The 17,470-nt window shown below is 48.3% G+C and overlaps 1 protein-coding gene across 1 annotated transcript in view; it reads left to right on the forward strand.

Moving 5' to 3' along the window:
* The window catches only part of MSI2 (musashi RNA binding protein 2), a 355,609-nt gene that overhangs the window by 133,046 nt on the left and 205,093 nt on the right, over positions 1–17,470 (forward strand). The window contains exon 5 of the mRNA XM_007463882.1: positions 6,548–6,640. Within this exon, the coding sequence (XP_007463944.1) occupies positions 6,548–6,640 (93 nt within the window). The remainder of the gene's footprint in view (positions 1–6,547; positions 6,641–17,470) is intronic.

A 17,470-nucleotide genomic window follows, 5' to 3' on the forward strand; every position in this document is an offset into this window, starting at 1 on the left:
ATGTCCCGTGGGGCCTCCCGGCGTTCCTTGGCTTGTCGACGCATCACTGCAGTCTCTGCCTCTGTCTTCACACGACCTTCGTGTGTGTGTGTGTGTGTGTGTGTGTGTGTGTCCCTTCTCCTCTTATAAGGACACCTCATTGGATTTAGGGCCCACACTACACCCAGGGTGATTTCATCTCGAGATCCTTTATTAATTATAGCTGCAAGACCCTCTTTCCAGATGAGATCACATTCCGAGGTTCTAGGTGGACATGAATTTTGCGGGGGGACTCATCAAGCCACTGCAGTCTTTTCTTCCACATATGATTCTAGAAATTTTTGGAGCAGATTCCCAGTTCCTGACTCGTGTTCTGATTTCATATGTTACATGAGTTTTGCCATCGGATTCGGATGTGATTGGGGTGTTGGTGGTGGCAAGAGTGGTACTTTAGGGGGAGGAGGGCAGAATGGAAGAAAATATTGGGAGAATGTAGGAATTTTAGAGGACAGGTCCCTTGGAAGAAACACCCTGGGGGAGGGGGCCATGGAGTTTGGGACTTCCAGGATCTCAGTCAGCCTTCCTAGAGCTTCTTTACCATTAAAGATTGGGCTTTATTCTCAAATGCAGAGTTGATGATACCACACCGTCTCATCCCAGATCCTGAAGAACGAAGTGCTTGCCAAATTCAGAATCTAGTATGAACTCACATGGTATCTGCCAACTTACCAGTTCTCCCTTGTCACTCTGCCTTGTCTTTAACTAGCACATGAGTCACCTTGCTGGGACTTGATTTTTTCATCTGCATAATGGGGATGATGGACAGTCAGGTTTGCGAGAGCTCGCCCAGTGCTAGCATTCTCATCCTTCCTGGGCTCTTTCAACCTTGGGATTCCCGTAGATGGGAGAGCATCTGCAAAGAGCCTGCGTTCTTGGGCCCTGAAGATGGCTCGTGGTTTTTCACCGAGGGAATTTGAACTCTTTTCAGGAGCATGGTTATGGCAAGAGCTGACTGAGTTTCTCTGGGCCTCTCTCACACCCATTTAAGACTCTCCAGAGCCACTTCCTGCCTTTCCATGCATCTATTAGGATCAGAAATATTTGTTGTTGTTCTGTTGTTTTCTTGTGTGACAACTAATATCTTTGGGCCAGTGCTGTTGGAGCTAAAATTTCCTCTTCGATCTCATCATAAAAGATTCTAATGCCTCCACCCTCTGCTTTCAACACACACACACACACACACACACACACACACACACACACACACACACACACCCGCTTTATTCGATTTTGTAAAAATACAGCCAGTGGCTCTACTCTGAGTGACCATTTCAGATGGAAACACATTTTTCTTAAAGGGAATTTTTGAAACTCAAAAAAAAAACAAGCCAGCTCTCTGGTTAGAGGCAGGAAGGTGGAGTATTCTTTGCAGCTCTAGTTAGCAGCTGGCTTTGGCCAGTTCTTATGTGTAAACAGCGATTTTCCGAACTGGAATGGATGCTGGGGTTTTCTTTCTGGAGCCAAGAGTTGTGTGGAGAGCAGTAGTGTTTAGTTAAATTACGGGTCCAGATAACAAAACTTTGCAGCAGTGATTTGTGACAGCCCGAACCCTCCCCATGCCCCTACGCGTGCTACACACACACACACACACACACACACACAAACACACACACGCCTTCCCAGAATGCCGCCCTAGACCATAAAAGGAGGCATCTGCTAGGGGAGGGGCTGTCCCCAAGGGTGTAGGGCCCTTGCTCTGGGTGCAGCCTTCCACCAAAAACTCCAAGCCAAGGATGTTTCAGACCCATTTCCTTGTGGATTTCGGACTGAGCTCTCTCTGGAGCAGATGGGTGGCTCTCTCCATCTAAGTGTGCTGTGGAGGCTGTGAGCCTTTTCGTGTGCAGCAGCTGTGTGTTGGGAAACAGTTACCCGAAGGGCCTAGCACAGAAAGAAGACACAGGTGGCTCTCTCCACTGTGGGCAGAGAGGACTTTTTATAACACAGAGGGCTGTGGAGTGGGGGGCCAGTGTGTAACTGGTCCTGCTTGCTGTTTCCAGGGTCAGAGAGGGTTAAAGGTCTGGGGTGCTGGATGGTTCCTGGGGCACATAGAAGCCAAGACTCAAGGATTGGGAATAGAGAGGTACCCCCAATACACACACACACACACACACACACACACACACACACACACACACACACACATGTATACAGAAATGAAATGAAACCTTGACAGTATTGATGGGAATTTGAGGACCTCCGTTTAGTCCACTGAGACCTTGGACACCACGTCCCCACGCTGCCCACTTCCTGCTGTCCTCAGGAGCCATGGAGGTGGGAGGGAAACAGAGGGAAGAGTGTGTGATTCTAGCATCCTCTGCCTGCCCCCTGCATCCCTCTCCAGAATGCAAATCATGGGGCAGTGCACAGCCCATTTGGCAGTGATGCCATCAGAATTCCCAAAGTAACCAAGTGTTGCCCATCTTCCCACTGGCCTCTTCACGTTTGGAAGGTTTTGATTAAACCAGCCTCCTTTTAGTGTTTGCTGAAGAGTGGGGATCTATCTCTATGTCTGAGCTGGTTCCTGGAGAGGATGTTTTAGTAACTTGGACACTTTGGCCACATTGTCTGGGGCCTGGAATTTCTCATCCTTGTTTTAAAAAAAAGTGTTTTAAAGACTGTTTTGGGACTGTGTAGATTTATAGCTGGATGTCTTCCCCAGCATTTAGGGCTCTGTCTTGGCAGGTTTACGGCTGTAGGGCAACGGCGGAGGGTGTAAGAGGGGACCTTCTCTTTTTACCAGTTACTGGGGAATGAACATTCTGTTGACTTCTGTTATTTGGAATGAAGACATGTTGGTCGTTTAATTCTCTGCGTCCATGGGAACGTTTGGAATATATATAGGGCCTGCTGTCTATACCCACCTGGCTCTACACAATGTCTGAATGAGACCGTGGGGTTCATTTTATGGAATACCTCTCCAGAGTTTCTTTAAGTTGAGAACTCCACGAGTGCATGTTTGTAGATCACATTAGTGTTTCGTTATAGATATTTAATTGCTTGGCTGGGGTTAAAAAAAAAGGAATGAAAAATCTAAAATGAAACTGTTGGGAGTCTTTGCCCATCTGAAATCACGTAGAGATGTAGGAAAGTGTTTTTGCAATGATAGTGGAAGAGAATGGGCAATAAGAGTTGATTTATCAAAGTGTTTGGTAGAAGGTATCTTTCTGCTGCACGTTTCTTCTGAGCTTGAAGGACGGATTTAGTAGCTGACTTTGGATTCAGCTAGTGACCACTTATTTATCATCTACGCGCTGTCCCACCAGACACTTGGGCACATGTTATTTGTAAATTTATTTATTTATTTTTGGTGTTGCTGTGCGCGGGCTTTCTCTACTTGTGGAGAGCGGGGGCTACTCTTCGTTGCGGTCCGGGGGCTTCTCATTGCTATGGCTTCTCTTGTTGTGGAGCGCGGGCTCTAGGCGCGCGGGCTTCAGTAGTTGCAGCATGCGGGCTCAGTAGTTGTGGCTCGTGGGCTCTAGAGCGCAGGCTCAGTAGTTGTGGCGCACGGGCTTTGTTGCTCTGTGGCATGTGGGATCTTCCCGGACCAGGGCTTGAACCCTTGTCCCCTGCATTGGCAGGCGGATTCTCAACCATTGCACCACCAGGGAAGCCCTGGGCATATGTTATTTAATTTAGTTGCAGCAGGAACCTTGTGTGGTAGGCTAATTATTATATCTCCATTTTAAAGGGGATTAACTTCCACACTGTGTTTGAATGTGAGTTCCAGCACCTCGCACTTGATCTATTTGTTGAATGAATGCATTAGGAAAGTTAGGTGGGTAAAATTTGGCGATTAGTGAGTGTAGGGAGAGATTTAAATCTGGAGAGGGCCTGATGGAGTGTCACCGTGTAGGTGACCTTGATCTACCAGGGAGACTGAGGGATACGCAGGGAGACGGATAAGGAGGGAGATGAACAAGGAGCTGGGTAAGATGCCCACCAGTTAACCGGAGGTTCTTGGAGCTCGGAGGTGTGGACACTGGTGGGATCTTCATAGAATGTCCTCACGTACATTATCTCATCAAATTTCTCATTCATCTGAAAAGAGATGAAAAAATAGTAAACAACAGTTTTAAACACACATGCAAACCACTGCATGGTGGCCAGTGAGATGTATGAGAGTCACCAGGACAGTGTCCTCCTGAGACAGCACAGGATGTCCACTACAAGGGTATTCCAGATCTGGGATCAGTCAGCGGGCTGAGGTGGCATGTGTCCCCTCTGGGAGCTGCTGAGTTAAAGTGTGAGGTCCCTGAGGTCTGGGAGCCCCCCTGTCGGGCCCACCATGCTCACAGATTCGGGAGAGTTCAGGGTTAGGCGGGGCAGGGAGCTCTGGTCCAGGACTTCATGTGCAGAGCACAGAACCCAGCCCTCAGGCGAGTCCTGTCCAGGGTCACATCCAGACTTAGACACAGAAGCCAGGTTTCCAGAGCCTTTCACACTCCTTAGAACAGCATGCCTGGGACTGCTGTGCCCTTAGGTGTCACTCCGCTGAGTCTCTACTGTTGGGAGTGGGTTGGTTGGTTCATTCTCTCCACACATGTGTCAGGAGACTCGGTGGTATGTGATCCAGGCAGCCATGACCCCCATACTTAGGCAACCTACATCGACTTTTTTTTTTTCATAAGTTTATTTATTTATTTTTATTTTTGGCTGTGTTGGGTCTTTGTTGCTGCGTGTAGGCTTTCTCTAGTTGCACTAAGCAGGGGCTGCTCTTCGATGTGGTGTGCAGGCTTCTCACTGCGGTGGCTTCTCTTGTTGTGGAGCACGGGGCTCTAGGCGTGCAAACTTCGGTAGTTGCAACACGTGGGCTCAGTAGTTGTGGCTCGTGGGCTCTAGAGCACAGGCTCAGTAGTTGTGGTGGTGCACGGGCTTAGTTGCTGCACGGCATGTGGGATCTTCCCAGAGCAGGGCTTGAACCCGTGTCCCCTGCATTGGCAGGCAGACTCCCAACCACTGCGCCACCAGGGAAGTACCCCCTGCATCGACTTACAATAGACATGTGTGACATTGTGGCTGTTTCTTTCTTTCCTTTTTTTTTTTTTTTTTTATTTTTTTCAGATTCCTCTCATTCATTTATTTTGGGGTTTGGGGTTTTAGTCTTGCTTTTCTTTGTGTGTTCTCATCAAACATTTTTTTCTCAGAGCTTTATTGGGGTGTAATTAACAAATAAAATGGTAAGATATTTAAAGCGTACAATGTGATGATTTGATGTATGCATGTATTATGTATTGTGACAAGATCTAGCCAATTGAGTTAAGACGTTGTGCTTTTATTATATGCAGCCAAACTGGTGAGACCCTGTGTCCACTGAGTTTTAAAATTTTTTATTTGACATTAAAGAAGAACAAAAAAAGAAAAAGAAAAAGAAAAAACCAACCCCAAACCCCACACAGCCTAACTTAGTCTTCAGAATAAAATTTATTGTATTTTATTGTCTTTCACCTTCCATGTAAGATTTTTGGTCCCACTCTGAAGAGTGGACATCATCGAGTTCCCTCCTCCCTTTGCTTTAGGGCTGGTGGGATTCTGAAATGTGGCCATTGCAGAAATTCGTTTGTTTTTGCATCCACCAGACTTTGGCTGTGGACTTCTGTGTGCCTGGCCCTGTATTTGCACCCTGGGGGGTACCGAGAGGAGTCAGGAGCCGCCCTCGGTCTGGGGGAGGAGGTTAGAACGAAGGCAGGATTATCACTCACTTCAGTGCGTGGTGGAAAGTAGTGAGTGTGTGAGAGGCAGAGGGGCGCAGCATCTGGGGTTCAGAAGCAGGAGAAACAGCTTCTGGGTGGGGTGACTATACAGGTATTTTGAATTTTGGAGAAGGGCACTGGATCTTGGAGGAAAGTCAGGACTTGGCAAGGGAGGTGCAGGAGTGGAGAGGTCTCCCAAGGAGCAGGACCTGCGTGGACAGAGGTGTGGAGACCTGGGGACCAGCTGAGCTTGGCTGAGTGTAGGACAAATCAAGGTGAATGGTGAGAAATCCAGAGGGGAAGGAGCCCTGGGGGCCGGACTTGGAGGGCGGTCCCAGTGTATGAGGTCCTGTCTGTCCTGTTGGCAGACATAAGCCAGCACCCAGAACGGCTCGGTGTAGGCAGTCTGCACGTGGGTTTGAATTATGTGTGAGTTTCTTATGGACACACTTTATGGGTACTTTCAGGGCAGCAGACCTTTATGCACGTAGCTCTCTTTTGTTCATGTCTCTTAGGTTTAAAATAGTTTTGACGTGTGACTTAACGTCACAGTGAGGCCGTGTGTTATAGCCAAAGAGGTTCACTCTCCATCTGTATGAAACTCGAGCTTTCAGGTTGCAGCCTGAAGGCCTAAGGTATCCAGAGTGATGGTCTCCGGTATCCTGAGACGTCCAAAGGGCCCGCTTGGTGCAGCTGGCATATTCCTAACATCGCCTTCCTCTCTAGAGAAGTGTGGGGAGTGGCTTGCTCACCATCTCGGTGAGTGTGGCTTCAGATAACCTAGTTAACCCATGTCTTCCTCTTGTCATTTCTTGCAGATGGTCACAAGAACAAAGAAAATCTTTGTAGGCGGATTATCTGCGAACACGGTGGTGGAAGATGTGAAGCATTATTTCGAGCAGTTCGGCAAGGTAAGCGGCGCATTGAGGTGGGGCAGCCTGCTCAGTCCTTAGAGTGGCTGCCGTGGCCCCTGCCTTTGCCACAGCTGTGTCCTCAAGAACCTTGCCCTTGGACTCGGCCGTCAAGATGTAAATGAAATTTGGCAGGAGCCGAGACGGAAGAGTCCGGCTTGTGGTGGGCACGGCCCCCCACGTGCCTGCAGGAGCAGACAGAGTGGCCTTTGAGTGCGGATTCACTGGCATTTGCCGGCCACGTGGGGCCTGGGCTGGGAGCTGATGGTGGCAGCTCCTGGTGAGGGATTCAGGGCTGTGAGTCACAGGGCAGGAGCTCCCGCAGAAGCTGGCCTGAGAGTTGGCACTGGGCTTCATTCTGTGCCCTTCTGGAAAATGCATTGAGAGAGGAGGCTCCCTGGGGCCCTTGCGGCTGAACCCTCCCCTGTCCAACGCCCGAGGAAACTCAGGAAAGATGCTGGGCTCGTACCTGTCAGAATGTCGGTGAGACAGCAGTACAATTATCCCCTGGGCTCTGCTGCGGGAACGGGCTGGGAGCAACACAGAATGCCCTAGATGAGTCAGGAAGTGGAGTGTGGGAGTGTGTGTGCGACGGACAGAGTCACACAGACAGACAGACAGACAGGGCATGTAACCATGGATGATTAATTCAGCCCCTTTCTAGTTGGTTCGGGGGGGACCCAACTGCCTTGGAGAGTGGGTTCTGCCCCAGGGTGACACATTCCTCCAATGACTCTGTCGCCCCAGGGCTCCAGCAGGGCAGCTTGCTGGCGTTTGTGTGGTGCCCCTCCTTCGGCTCCTGTGTCCCAGGAGGCTGGCAGGTGAGTGTGTGCACAGGGCCTACGCCTCCTGCATCTTTGAGCAGTTGTGGACATTGTCCTGGGAGCACAGGTGTGGGATCGTTTTCTTCTGTGTGTCTCGTCATGTGTCTCCCGCCTCCACCGAAGGACTGATGTGGCAGAGGGCTGCCGAGGCATCCTGAGAAAACCCCGCGGCTGTTCTAAGCTCTGCCACTCACCTGCCCCATGACACCTGTCACACTTGTCCTGGGTGGTACAAAGGCATTGCCGCCCACTGGCCAGTCTGAAAGTTCTGTGCTTTCATTTGTTTGCCCAAGGCAATGGGCAGCCATGACCCATCTCCAGGAGTGTCCAGTTGTGAGCTGCTCTCTGGGATGAGTGCTGTGACTTCTCTTTAGCCTCAAAATAGAGATTTTCCTGTCTCTGGTATTAATCAATTTCTGCATGGACGGGAGACCATGCTTCAGAGAACCCAGCCTCCTCCAGCCCAGCCTTGCGTTTGGAATGGCACTCAGCTGCCCTTCTGGGTCGGTTATGAAAGACTCCTTCCCCACGGCACTGTCTGGCATTGCCGGTTGGGGGCTGATTCATTCTGGCAGATTCTAAAAAAATAGCTGGGTGTGTTGGTGGTTGTGTACACTATGGCGCTACTCTTCGAGACTGATTTAAAGCATTAAGGGGGATTGGTCCATCCCTCAGCCCCACCCTGCCTAGGGAGAGAGACTGGAAATAATTTAATGAGACAAACCCAGCTTGCGTAATGGAAGGCTCTGGAGTGCGAACCCTCTTTACTACCGTTCTGCCTTTAAAACCAGGCCGGAGGTAGTGTTTGCAAACATGAGGTGGGATTTCTTTTTCGAGCCGTAACCTGCCTTGGAATCTCATGGGCTTATTTGCGGGTGTCGGGGAAGTTGATGCTGCCCAGATGGGCTGTTAGAATTTTCCACACAGGCTCATACTCACCACACCTCCGCACATGCCCAGCTCTGGGTCTCTCCCTCTCTCTCTCCTTTCTCTCTCTTTGTCTTTCCATTGTTCTTCCTTAACGCTTAGCGTTGTGACTCAGTCCACCGGCAGTTGGTGGTGGGGGGGGGGGGGCGACCCCACACCAGGGACCATCCCTGCCCTGGGAACAGCCGTCCTCTTGACTGGGAGGCGGCCACAGACTCTTCCCTGGCTTGGCACTCGCCGGGTCTGAAGCCGCTCAGTTAATTTTGCGGATTCCTGCAGGATGCATAAACCTATCAAGTGTTTTATTACCCCACAGCAGTGACCATCCCTGCCCTGGGAACAGCCGTCCTCTTGACTGGGAGGCGGCCACAGACTCTTCCCTGGCTTGGCACTCGCCGGGTCTGAAGCCGCTCAGTTAATTTTGCGGATTCCTGCAGGATGCATAAACCTATCAAGTGTTTTATTAAAGGACTAAGGAGGCCATTGAACGTATCACAACCCTCACACTCTGTATAGTCATGTGTTAGTGGCCTGTTGCGTACATATGCTCTGTGTGTTATCTGGGTCTGTCTTCAGAATGGCTTATTCCTCGTTCGGCTGGCGGCTGGTGTGACGTGTGTTCCCTTGGGCAGAGCCCACCACCTCTCAGGATTCTGGTATAATTCATTTGACTCCAGAATGGTCAAAGGAGGGGAGACCCTGCTACTGGACCTCAGGGATGCTGAGTAAATCCAGTGGCTGTGAAAGGAGTAACAGTAAATTGACAAACTGATTGAAGGAGTTGGAAAACACACGCACACACACTTGCATAAAGGATACTCACGCATAGGCACACACTCCCGACTGTGCCAAGCTGTTAGGGGCTCTTTTCAGTTGGTTAACTGCACATTAGTAAGGTGTAATTCAGTGAGTAATTTAGTGAGTACGTGTTAAGTGTTGGATACGGGCCAGGCCCTTGACTTATGTTATCTCACTCAATTCTTCTCTGGGATGCTGGTGGGTGTACTGCCCATTTTGTAGATTGTTAAATGGAGTCTTGGTGGGACTGCACCTTTGACTCAAGGTTGCAGCCTTATGAAAGTTCACAGACTTCTCCTCTAGGCTTGTCTGATAATAGAACCCAAACCCTGAGCCCGTTCCAGCTGCTGATCAACCCCCAAGATAGACTTAGGGTGGGGAGGGTGCAAAAGAGAAGAAAAAATGGTGTCCCCTCTGGATGCCCAGGGACAGTGCCAGGAACCTGGGCCTACATGGCCTCATTGCTTCTGCCCAGCGGATTTTGGTGTCATCCAGCCCATTTGACAAAGGTGGACAATACAGGTCAGGGAGGTGAAGTCTCAGCAAAGGTCACCCAGGTAAGGCAGTATAACAGCCGGAATTCACACCCTACCTCCTCCAAGTCTAGAACTGTCCATCTTTCCACAGGCTCCATCAGAGTTTGCCACCTTCTTTTTCGGTTTCCCTCGTTGTCATGCTTCTTTCCTCTTCCTCTTCCCATCTTGCCTGAGGTGGCAGCTGTTCCGGCTGTTTATTTCAGGTGGCAATCAAGATGGGTAAGATCGATGTCTTGGGGCTCTGAGCTAAGGGTGTCTGAACATGTCATTACTGTAAGCGGAGTGGGTGCAGGATGGCACATTGAGAGCTTGAAATGACTCAAGTTGGAAGCTTGTAAACCCTTTTTTGCTTTTCTCCCACCTTCCTCCCAGAAGATTTACCCACCCTCCCCCTGACCCCCAGGTTAGGGATGTCATTACTTGTTTATATTTAAGATGAGATCATGAAGTGCGGCCATCGGCATAAGAACTCTGCTGACTTGGGTGCCGTCCTCACCCCTGGGTAGCTGTTCTGGTCCCCTCGTTGGAGGAAGGTAAGAGGAGGTGTCCCAGACCCTCGTACTGGGCATGACCGCATGGTGATACCACTGAGGCAGGCACCTTAACAGGCCACTTCTTTCCTGGCCTCAGTTTCTCACCTGAGGGAAGGGCGTGGAAAACTTGGGTTAGATAGTAAATATTTTTCGCTCTGTCACAACTACTCACTTCTGTCACGTGGAGAAAGCAGCTGTAGCCAACACATAAACCATTGGGTGTGGCTGAGTTCCAATCAAACTTTATGGAAACAGGTTTGGGACCCCATTTGTCCCATGGGCTGTGGTTTGCCAACCTCTGTACTGGATTATTCCCATGGTTGGTTTCAAGCTTGAAAACTGAATGATTTAGAAAGTGTTTAAATAAACATACATAGGTGTATGGATAGAGAGGTATCTACGGTACCTATAGACTGTAACCAAGACAAGATGTCATTGGTAGTCATGAGCATGATGTAACAAATAAAACAGTTGTAACTGTGGTAGAGTTAATTTCTGCACTTCAAGATCAAAGGGCAATGAAAGACTCTCTGCTGGGAAAAAGCTACCATTTATAAACTGGAATCTTCATCCTATGAGTATAAAGTATTTCCAGTTTCCTATTCCATGTGCTAGATCTCAGTGAAGACGCAGAATTTGTGAAGTTCAGATTTTAGCATGAACTTCTCTTACGGTGTTCTGATGTCTCTGAATTAGAGGGTCGTGTGCTCTGTGCTAAGCTTCTTAATGCATTTAAAAATTTGGTTCTCAGGGATGTCAAGTGAGGTAGGTGAAATATCTGTTATGCGATGACGAAACGGATGTTGAGAAAGGTCAGTAAGTTGTCCAAGATCATGTGACCTGGAGAGTCACTCATTTTCAGCATTTATAAAACCTCATCTCCCACTTTACCACTGAGCAGCCTCATCCTCAGAGGGAACAGGTTTGGCTCATTTGTCAAGAATGTTGATCTATGGCAATTTATTTTACTGCCTCAGGTTTCCTAGTGGACGTTATCTGTGCTGACGATTTCATGCCTACAGGAATGATGTATACAGACCGTTCCGGAAAATGGCCCGTAAACAGGGCACTAGATGCGCACATACAGACCGAGACCGTCCATCGGGCTGTTCTGCTCCGTTCCCCCTGCACGGCCATCCGGACGAGCCCAGCGTGGTAATTAAAAAGCCCTGGGATCAAAGCAACTCCAAGTGCCAGGGCTTCCTCCCTTCTCCCTGTAGGCCCCTCCTTCTTAAATTCTCACTTATAGGATTTGGGAGATCAAAAAGAGGCCTTTAAATGAATGAATTCTCGGCTTCGTCCCGGATGGAGCAGTTCTGCACCTTTCAGCTGTTCACCTCGATGAGAGGGCTGCTCGGTGCCGAGCTCGCTAGGTAATTCTCACTTGATATAACTCCTGTGAAAGCAGAGCAGGCCGCATCTGGAGGCTCCCAATTATACTTCACATGGTGAACTGTGTAATTAGTTTGGAAGACTTACGCTTAGTCATTGGTTTATCCTAATCGGCTTTGGCTTTCCCCACCAACAAAGTGAGCTTATTTTGCTAAGCTGAACCGACTCTGCACCCTTTGTTCCAGCCTTTTATTGTCTCATTCCTTTCATTCTGTTTTACTGCCAAAGTTCTGTTTCATTAGGCCTACAAGTCATTTCCAATTCAGTGGGCTGCTACAATCCGGCCTTTATCACTCGCTGCCCTGGTTCCCATGTCCCTTCTGGGCCAGTGCCCGAGTTTGCGCTTTGACGTGAGGGCTTTAACCCTTTCCTGGGCCAGCCCCTCACTGTGGCGGATGGGAAGCCAAGGCCCTAAAGGAGGAGGTGGTGGTTTGGAAAGTTCCGGCTCTTTAGGGGGAGCCCCGTGGAAATGGGGCGAAAAGGGGCCTTCGAGTCCTTTTGTTGGGTTGGGGTTGTGTGTGGGCTATAAAAGTTAACTTGAGCTACAGAGAATGGTGCTTGAAAGCTTTGGGGGGAAAAAAATGGAAAACAAGAATGAATTGGCTTTTTAATATCTTGAGATCTCATTGACTGCACTTGGGAGAGGTCTTGGGCGAGGGCCCTCTGAGGGAGTGTTGGCTGCCTGTTACCTTTTAGCTCCAGGCTTTATGTGCAGGTACGATGCTGGCACCCCCAGCCACCACTCAGATGCCCCTTTTGATGCTGTATATGTGAGGAGAGAAAGATCTAGAATAAAAATATCATAAAGCCTTTGAAATGTGAAAGGCAGGAGATTTGTGAGAAAATGAATAAGCAAGTTAACCGTATTCCTGAGAGTGGACTCTGATTTTATTGCTTCCTAATGCAAGTTGCAGATAAACAGAGCTCCATGAGGTGTGCGGTTCTTTCCGACCAGGCCTGGAATACAAAAGTCCTGTCTGTCCTTCATGGGCCTCACAGCTCCCACGAGGCCTGCGTCTTCTCAAGTGGTTTGTACAGGCGGGCTCACTGGAAAATGGTCGGTGTGCCTGGGCCTCGCCTGTCACCTGCTGGCCTTTGCTCTGGAGGGCCGTGACGTTCCTCAGACCCTGACTTAGAACTCTAGAGTGGACCAGGAAGGACCATTGGCTCTCCCCTCCCTGGCCGGTCACGCTGAAGGCTACCTGCAGGTTTAAACTTTCTTCCTGTAAAATAGCCCAGAACAAGGCCAACGCTGTCCTGGTGTTTGATTAAATCTCTGCCTGGTTTGTGTCAGTCTCTCCCTTTGGAAGTTTTCATACGGGGGAGGGGACTTTATTTGCCCTGTGACCCCTGGCAGAGCTGCTGAGGGCAAAAAGTCTCAGTTAGCAAACAGGAGGCTCCTGCCTCATCTGCCTGCCTCGGCCTCCTGGGCCAGGTGGTGGCAAACAAGCAAGCAGGACCCACAAGTAATATGAGCCTTGGGCTTTGCAGGTAAACCCTCTTGCGCAAAGGACTTCGTGTCTTCCTGATGAACTTTTTCCTCCGTTTCTGCTGCAGCCGGTGGAGAGAGCTGCGTTCGAAACAGATTGAGCACCTCAACCTCACTTCTCCTAAATGCTCTTTTTTTATTCTGCTTCAAAAAGGAGTTCCTGAAATAGATGAGTGGGTTTCTAGGAAAACTGCCCATTTCCCTTTTAGTGTATAAAATATAGCCAGCTGTTGTTAGGCAAATGCATCAGACATTATTATTGCTCTGTTAACAGTGTTTTAAAATATACAAACAGAAAAATAGGATGCCTTCTGGGTAGCAAGCTGGGAAAAGTTTGAGATGATGCTAATCACATGCGTATGCATAGTAAGGTAGGGGAACAAGGCTCGGACTTTCTGGCTCTGCTGTTTAACTGTGTTTCCCAGTATGGTTTAGCTTTGTTTAATTTTTGTAGGGGGCCATGAGGAGAAAGACCCGGGGCAGGAGAGCCCTTGGGCAGGAAGGAGTTAATGAGCCTGGGGAGGCAGAGGGAGAAGGGGTTTAAGGGCTCCACCAGCTTACCTTCCCAGAGCCCTCCTGGCAGGCTCTGAGGACGTCACTTACAATGGAGTTGTTAGCATGAGAAAGAAAAGCCTTTCTACCCCTGGATGTACTCCAGTGGGAACTGAAAGTGTCTGAGAAATCACGGTTCGGGCTTGTGCCAGTGGGTGCAAGGAGTGGTTCTTATGGAGGAGAAAGCTCAGTTCATTTAGACTTGGCATAGAAATCGGATTCCATTGTTTTGCGGCGTGAACATTGATATGGAGATTCCTGCCCATCCCCCAGCCCATCAGTAGGATACCCCATTACATGGGTCGCATATGCTTTTCTTTTTTCTTTCTTTCTCTTCTTTTTTTTTCCAGCTTCCTTTGTCCTCTGAGGATTAGGCTCTCTGTAGAGCAGCAGGATTTGTCAAGTTACCACCCTCTAAATTTTTACAGCTCTGTATATTCAGACTTGGTGTTTATGAATTAGCCGAAAGTGGGCTGCCAGTCGGTACTTTATTTACATTCGAAGCCATAAGAGTGAGAGCCCCAGAAAAAATGTTAATATGCAGGAAGAGGCAGAAGGGTTGAGTTTCTGACTGTTGCTAACCTCACCGCTGCCTCTCAAACCAATCGTGAGGCGCACGGCTGATATTTAATAGCTTTTAGCTGATTATTTTTCTCCTCTTTCTTTTCTATCCAAGTTGACCTGGGTGTACTTGAGCGGAAATGAAGTCATCCGAATGCTGAATTAGAATAATCGCAGGCCTCCAAGAATGAAATGGAAGCAGAGATTAAATGGTAGAGGGAAAGCTGGCATTAATAAGCAGCAGGAAAACTTTGCATAAGATAAATAGGAGATTTGATAGATTGAATTTGTATCTGCTGTTTCCATTTTTCTCCACTTCGTATTGTCTTCCTTGAGCTGAGTTGCTAGCAGAGTGGGATTTGATTTGCCCTAAGTCCACATACCTTCTGCAGCCGGGGTGATGGTCCTTTCTTCTTTGTGGGACATTGGCGTAACCAGGACGTTTCCAGGATGGAGGAATCTGGGTGGAGGGGCCGTTACAGTGAAAGGTTGATGATTACTGGTTCCAAAGTGCAGTGGTTGGGGATAGGGGGTGGGCACAGATGGAAGGTAACACACAGCAGGCAAACAGGAAATATTACTGATGGATTCCCGATGGTAAGGAGAGGAACTAGGCTGGATAAAGGTAGGGCGGCCAACTGTCCTGGTTTGCCTAGGACTGAGGGGTTTCCAGGAACTCAGGACTTGCAAACCAGATTAAGTTGCTCACCCTAAATAAATGGGAGTTGGGAGAAGTCGAGACGCTTGGCCTCCAACTCCAAAAGGCATGAAACCTTTGACCACCTCCAGGCAGGTTTAAGTATTCCTTCCTGCACGTTCCAGAACACTCACTTCATACCTATTTACAATCTGCCTTCCTGATTTAACTCAGCCACTGGGGTCAGGAGCCAGCACAGGCCAGTAAGTGTAGTGTTACCTGAAGTGGCCTGCGGAAGGCAGAACAGACAGACGGACACACAGTCCTGGGCAAGGGCAGCCCATCATTGACTTGGAGTGTAGGATTCCTTTGGGCTCCGATTTGCGCTCCTACTTGGGGATTATTTCTACATCTTTTGAAAATAAATAGTTCTGCCCCCTGTAGCAAAAAAAATGAGCTTCGTGTAGTTAAAGAGCAAAATAAGGATTTAATTATATTAAAAAAAAAAAAACAACAACCCAGCAGAGTGGTTTGTTTACAGGAAGTCGTTTTTAGGTGGTCTGTAGTAGAAAATGTAATTTGCAGAATCAGATTAGTTGTAAATTAGAGATTTTTGGTAGTCGAGGTCGCTAACTGTCCTTTCTGATTGGCAGCAGACGTAAATATTTTCAGACCTCCTTATTGTTTGTAGAGTGTTATTATTTGAAAAGAAAACAACTTAAGGTGCTTTTCCCTTCAGGAAATATAAAGGAGCGTGTGGAATGATCAGAGGCAGTCTTTCTGATCTTATTGTCAGTGTTCTTAGGGAGCGTCAGAAGGGCAGGGTTAGCGCCAGAGAGAGCCGTGCTGGGCTGGTTTGTGGGGGAGCTCGCCGATTCTCTGATTTTAAAAAAAACCCAAAAAACTTTTTCTCCTTTAAAAAGACCACCCCGGGGCTTCCCTGGTGGCGCAGTGGTTGAGAGTCCGCATGCCGATGCAGGGGACACGGGTTCGTGCCCTGGTCCTGGAAGATCCCACGTGCCGCGGAGCGGCTGGGCCCGTGGGCCATGGCCGCTGAGCCTGCGCGTCCTGAGCCTGTGCTCCGTAACGGGAGAGGCCACAACAGTGAGAGGCCCGCGTACCGCAAAAAAAAACAGTATATGGAGGTTCCTCAAAAAACTCAAAATAGAGTCATTATATGAGCCAGCAATCCCGCTCCTGGGCACATATCTGGACAAAACTATAATTCAAAAGATACATGCACCCCTGTGTTCATTGCAGCACTATTTACAGTAGCCAAGACATGGAAGCAACCTAAATGTACATCAACAGACGAATGGATAAAGAAGATGTGGTATATAAACACGATGGAATACTACTCAGCCATAAAAAAGAATGAGATAATGCCATTTGCAGCTACATGGATGGACCTAGAGTCTCATACTAAGCAAAGTAAGGTCAGGAAGAGAAAGACAAATACCATATGGTATCACTTATATGTGGAATCTAAAATATGACACAAATGAGCTCTATGAAACAGAAACAGACTCACAGACATAGAGAAGAGACTCGTGGTTGCCAAGGGGAAGGGGGGCAGGGGAGCGTTGGATTGGTAGTTTGGACTAGTAGATGCAAACTATTATATATAGGATGGATCAACAACAAGGTCCTATTGTATAACATAGGGAACTGTATCCAATATCTTGTAATAAACCATAATGGAAAAGAATATGAAAAAGAATATATATTTACATATATGTAAAACTGAATCACTTTGCTGTACACCAGAAACTAACACATTATAAATCAAATACACTTCAATAAAAAATTTAAAAAAATTAAAAGACCACCCCATTTCCTTTATTGATAGATGTGTTTTGGAAGCAAAAAGGAGGATTTATTGATGTCGCAGGTCTCCATTCCAGCTACGTTGGCATATGTTCAGATTCAGAGATCGCTGTCTGCCCAAACCTTTCATGTGCCTTGTGACTTGTAATTGTCCCAACGGCCCTGTGGAGTGGGGGGATCATCCCCATTTGAAAGTTAGGAAAGGAGGGCTGGGAGAGCGTAAAGGACTTGCTCGGGAGCCACAGCCAGACAGCGGTGGGCCGAGGTGCAGACCTGAGCCCTGGCCAGAAGGCCTGGGCTTGTAGCTCCATGACGGCTGCTGGGCTGGGCCACCTCCCTCAGGTGTGTGAGCGCTTGTGGCTAACAGTGTGCTGGGCCATAGCATTTCTGTGACATATCTTGCAGGAAGCCGACTGTGACTTGATGGTTGTTTGTTTAAAACATATATTACATTCAAACAAATATTATGGCATGGACTGCAAGATTTGCATAATTGTTTTTGAAAAACCTTGAGATTTGGAGACATTTCAGGATAGGATCCTGGCTGCATTAGGCTCTGTACCCCGTCATTCTGGGCTGTCCCAGGATTTACTTGATCACTAGGAGTACTTGGGTAGAAATGCTGAGAATCACTACTGTTCAGCATAGGGGTTGGCATACTTTTTCTGTAAAGGGCCAGATAATAACTGTTTTCAGTTTTGTGGCCCAGATGGTCTCTCACAACCACTCAACTCTGCCATTGTAGCAGGAATTA

This window comes from Lipotes vexillifer, unplaced genomic scaffold, assembly GCF_000442215.2.
Source record: "Lipotes vexillifer unplaced genomic scaffold, Lipotes_vexillifer_v1.1 scaffold333, whole genome shotgun sequence".
In the NCBI taxonomy this organism is placed as follows: domain Eukaryota; kingdom Metazoa; phylum Chordata; class Mammalia; order Artiodactyla; family Lipotidae; genus Lipotes; species Lipotes vexillifer.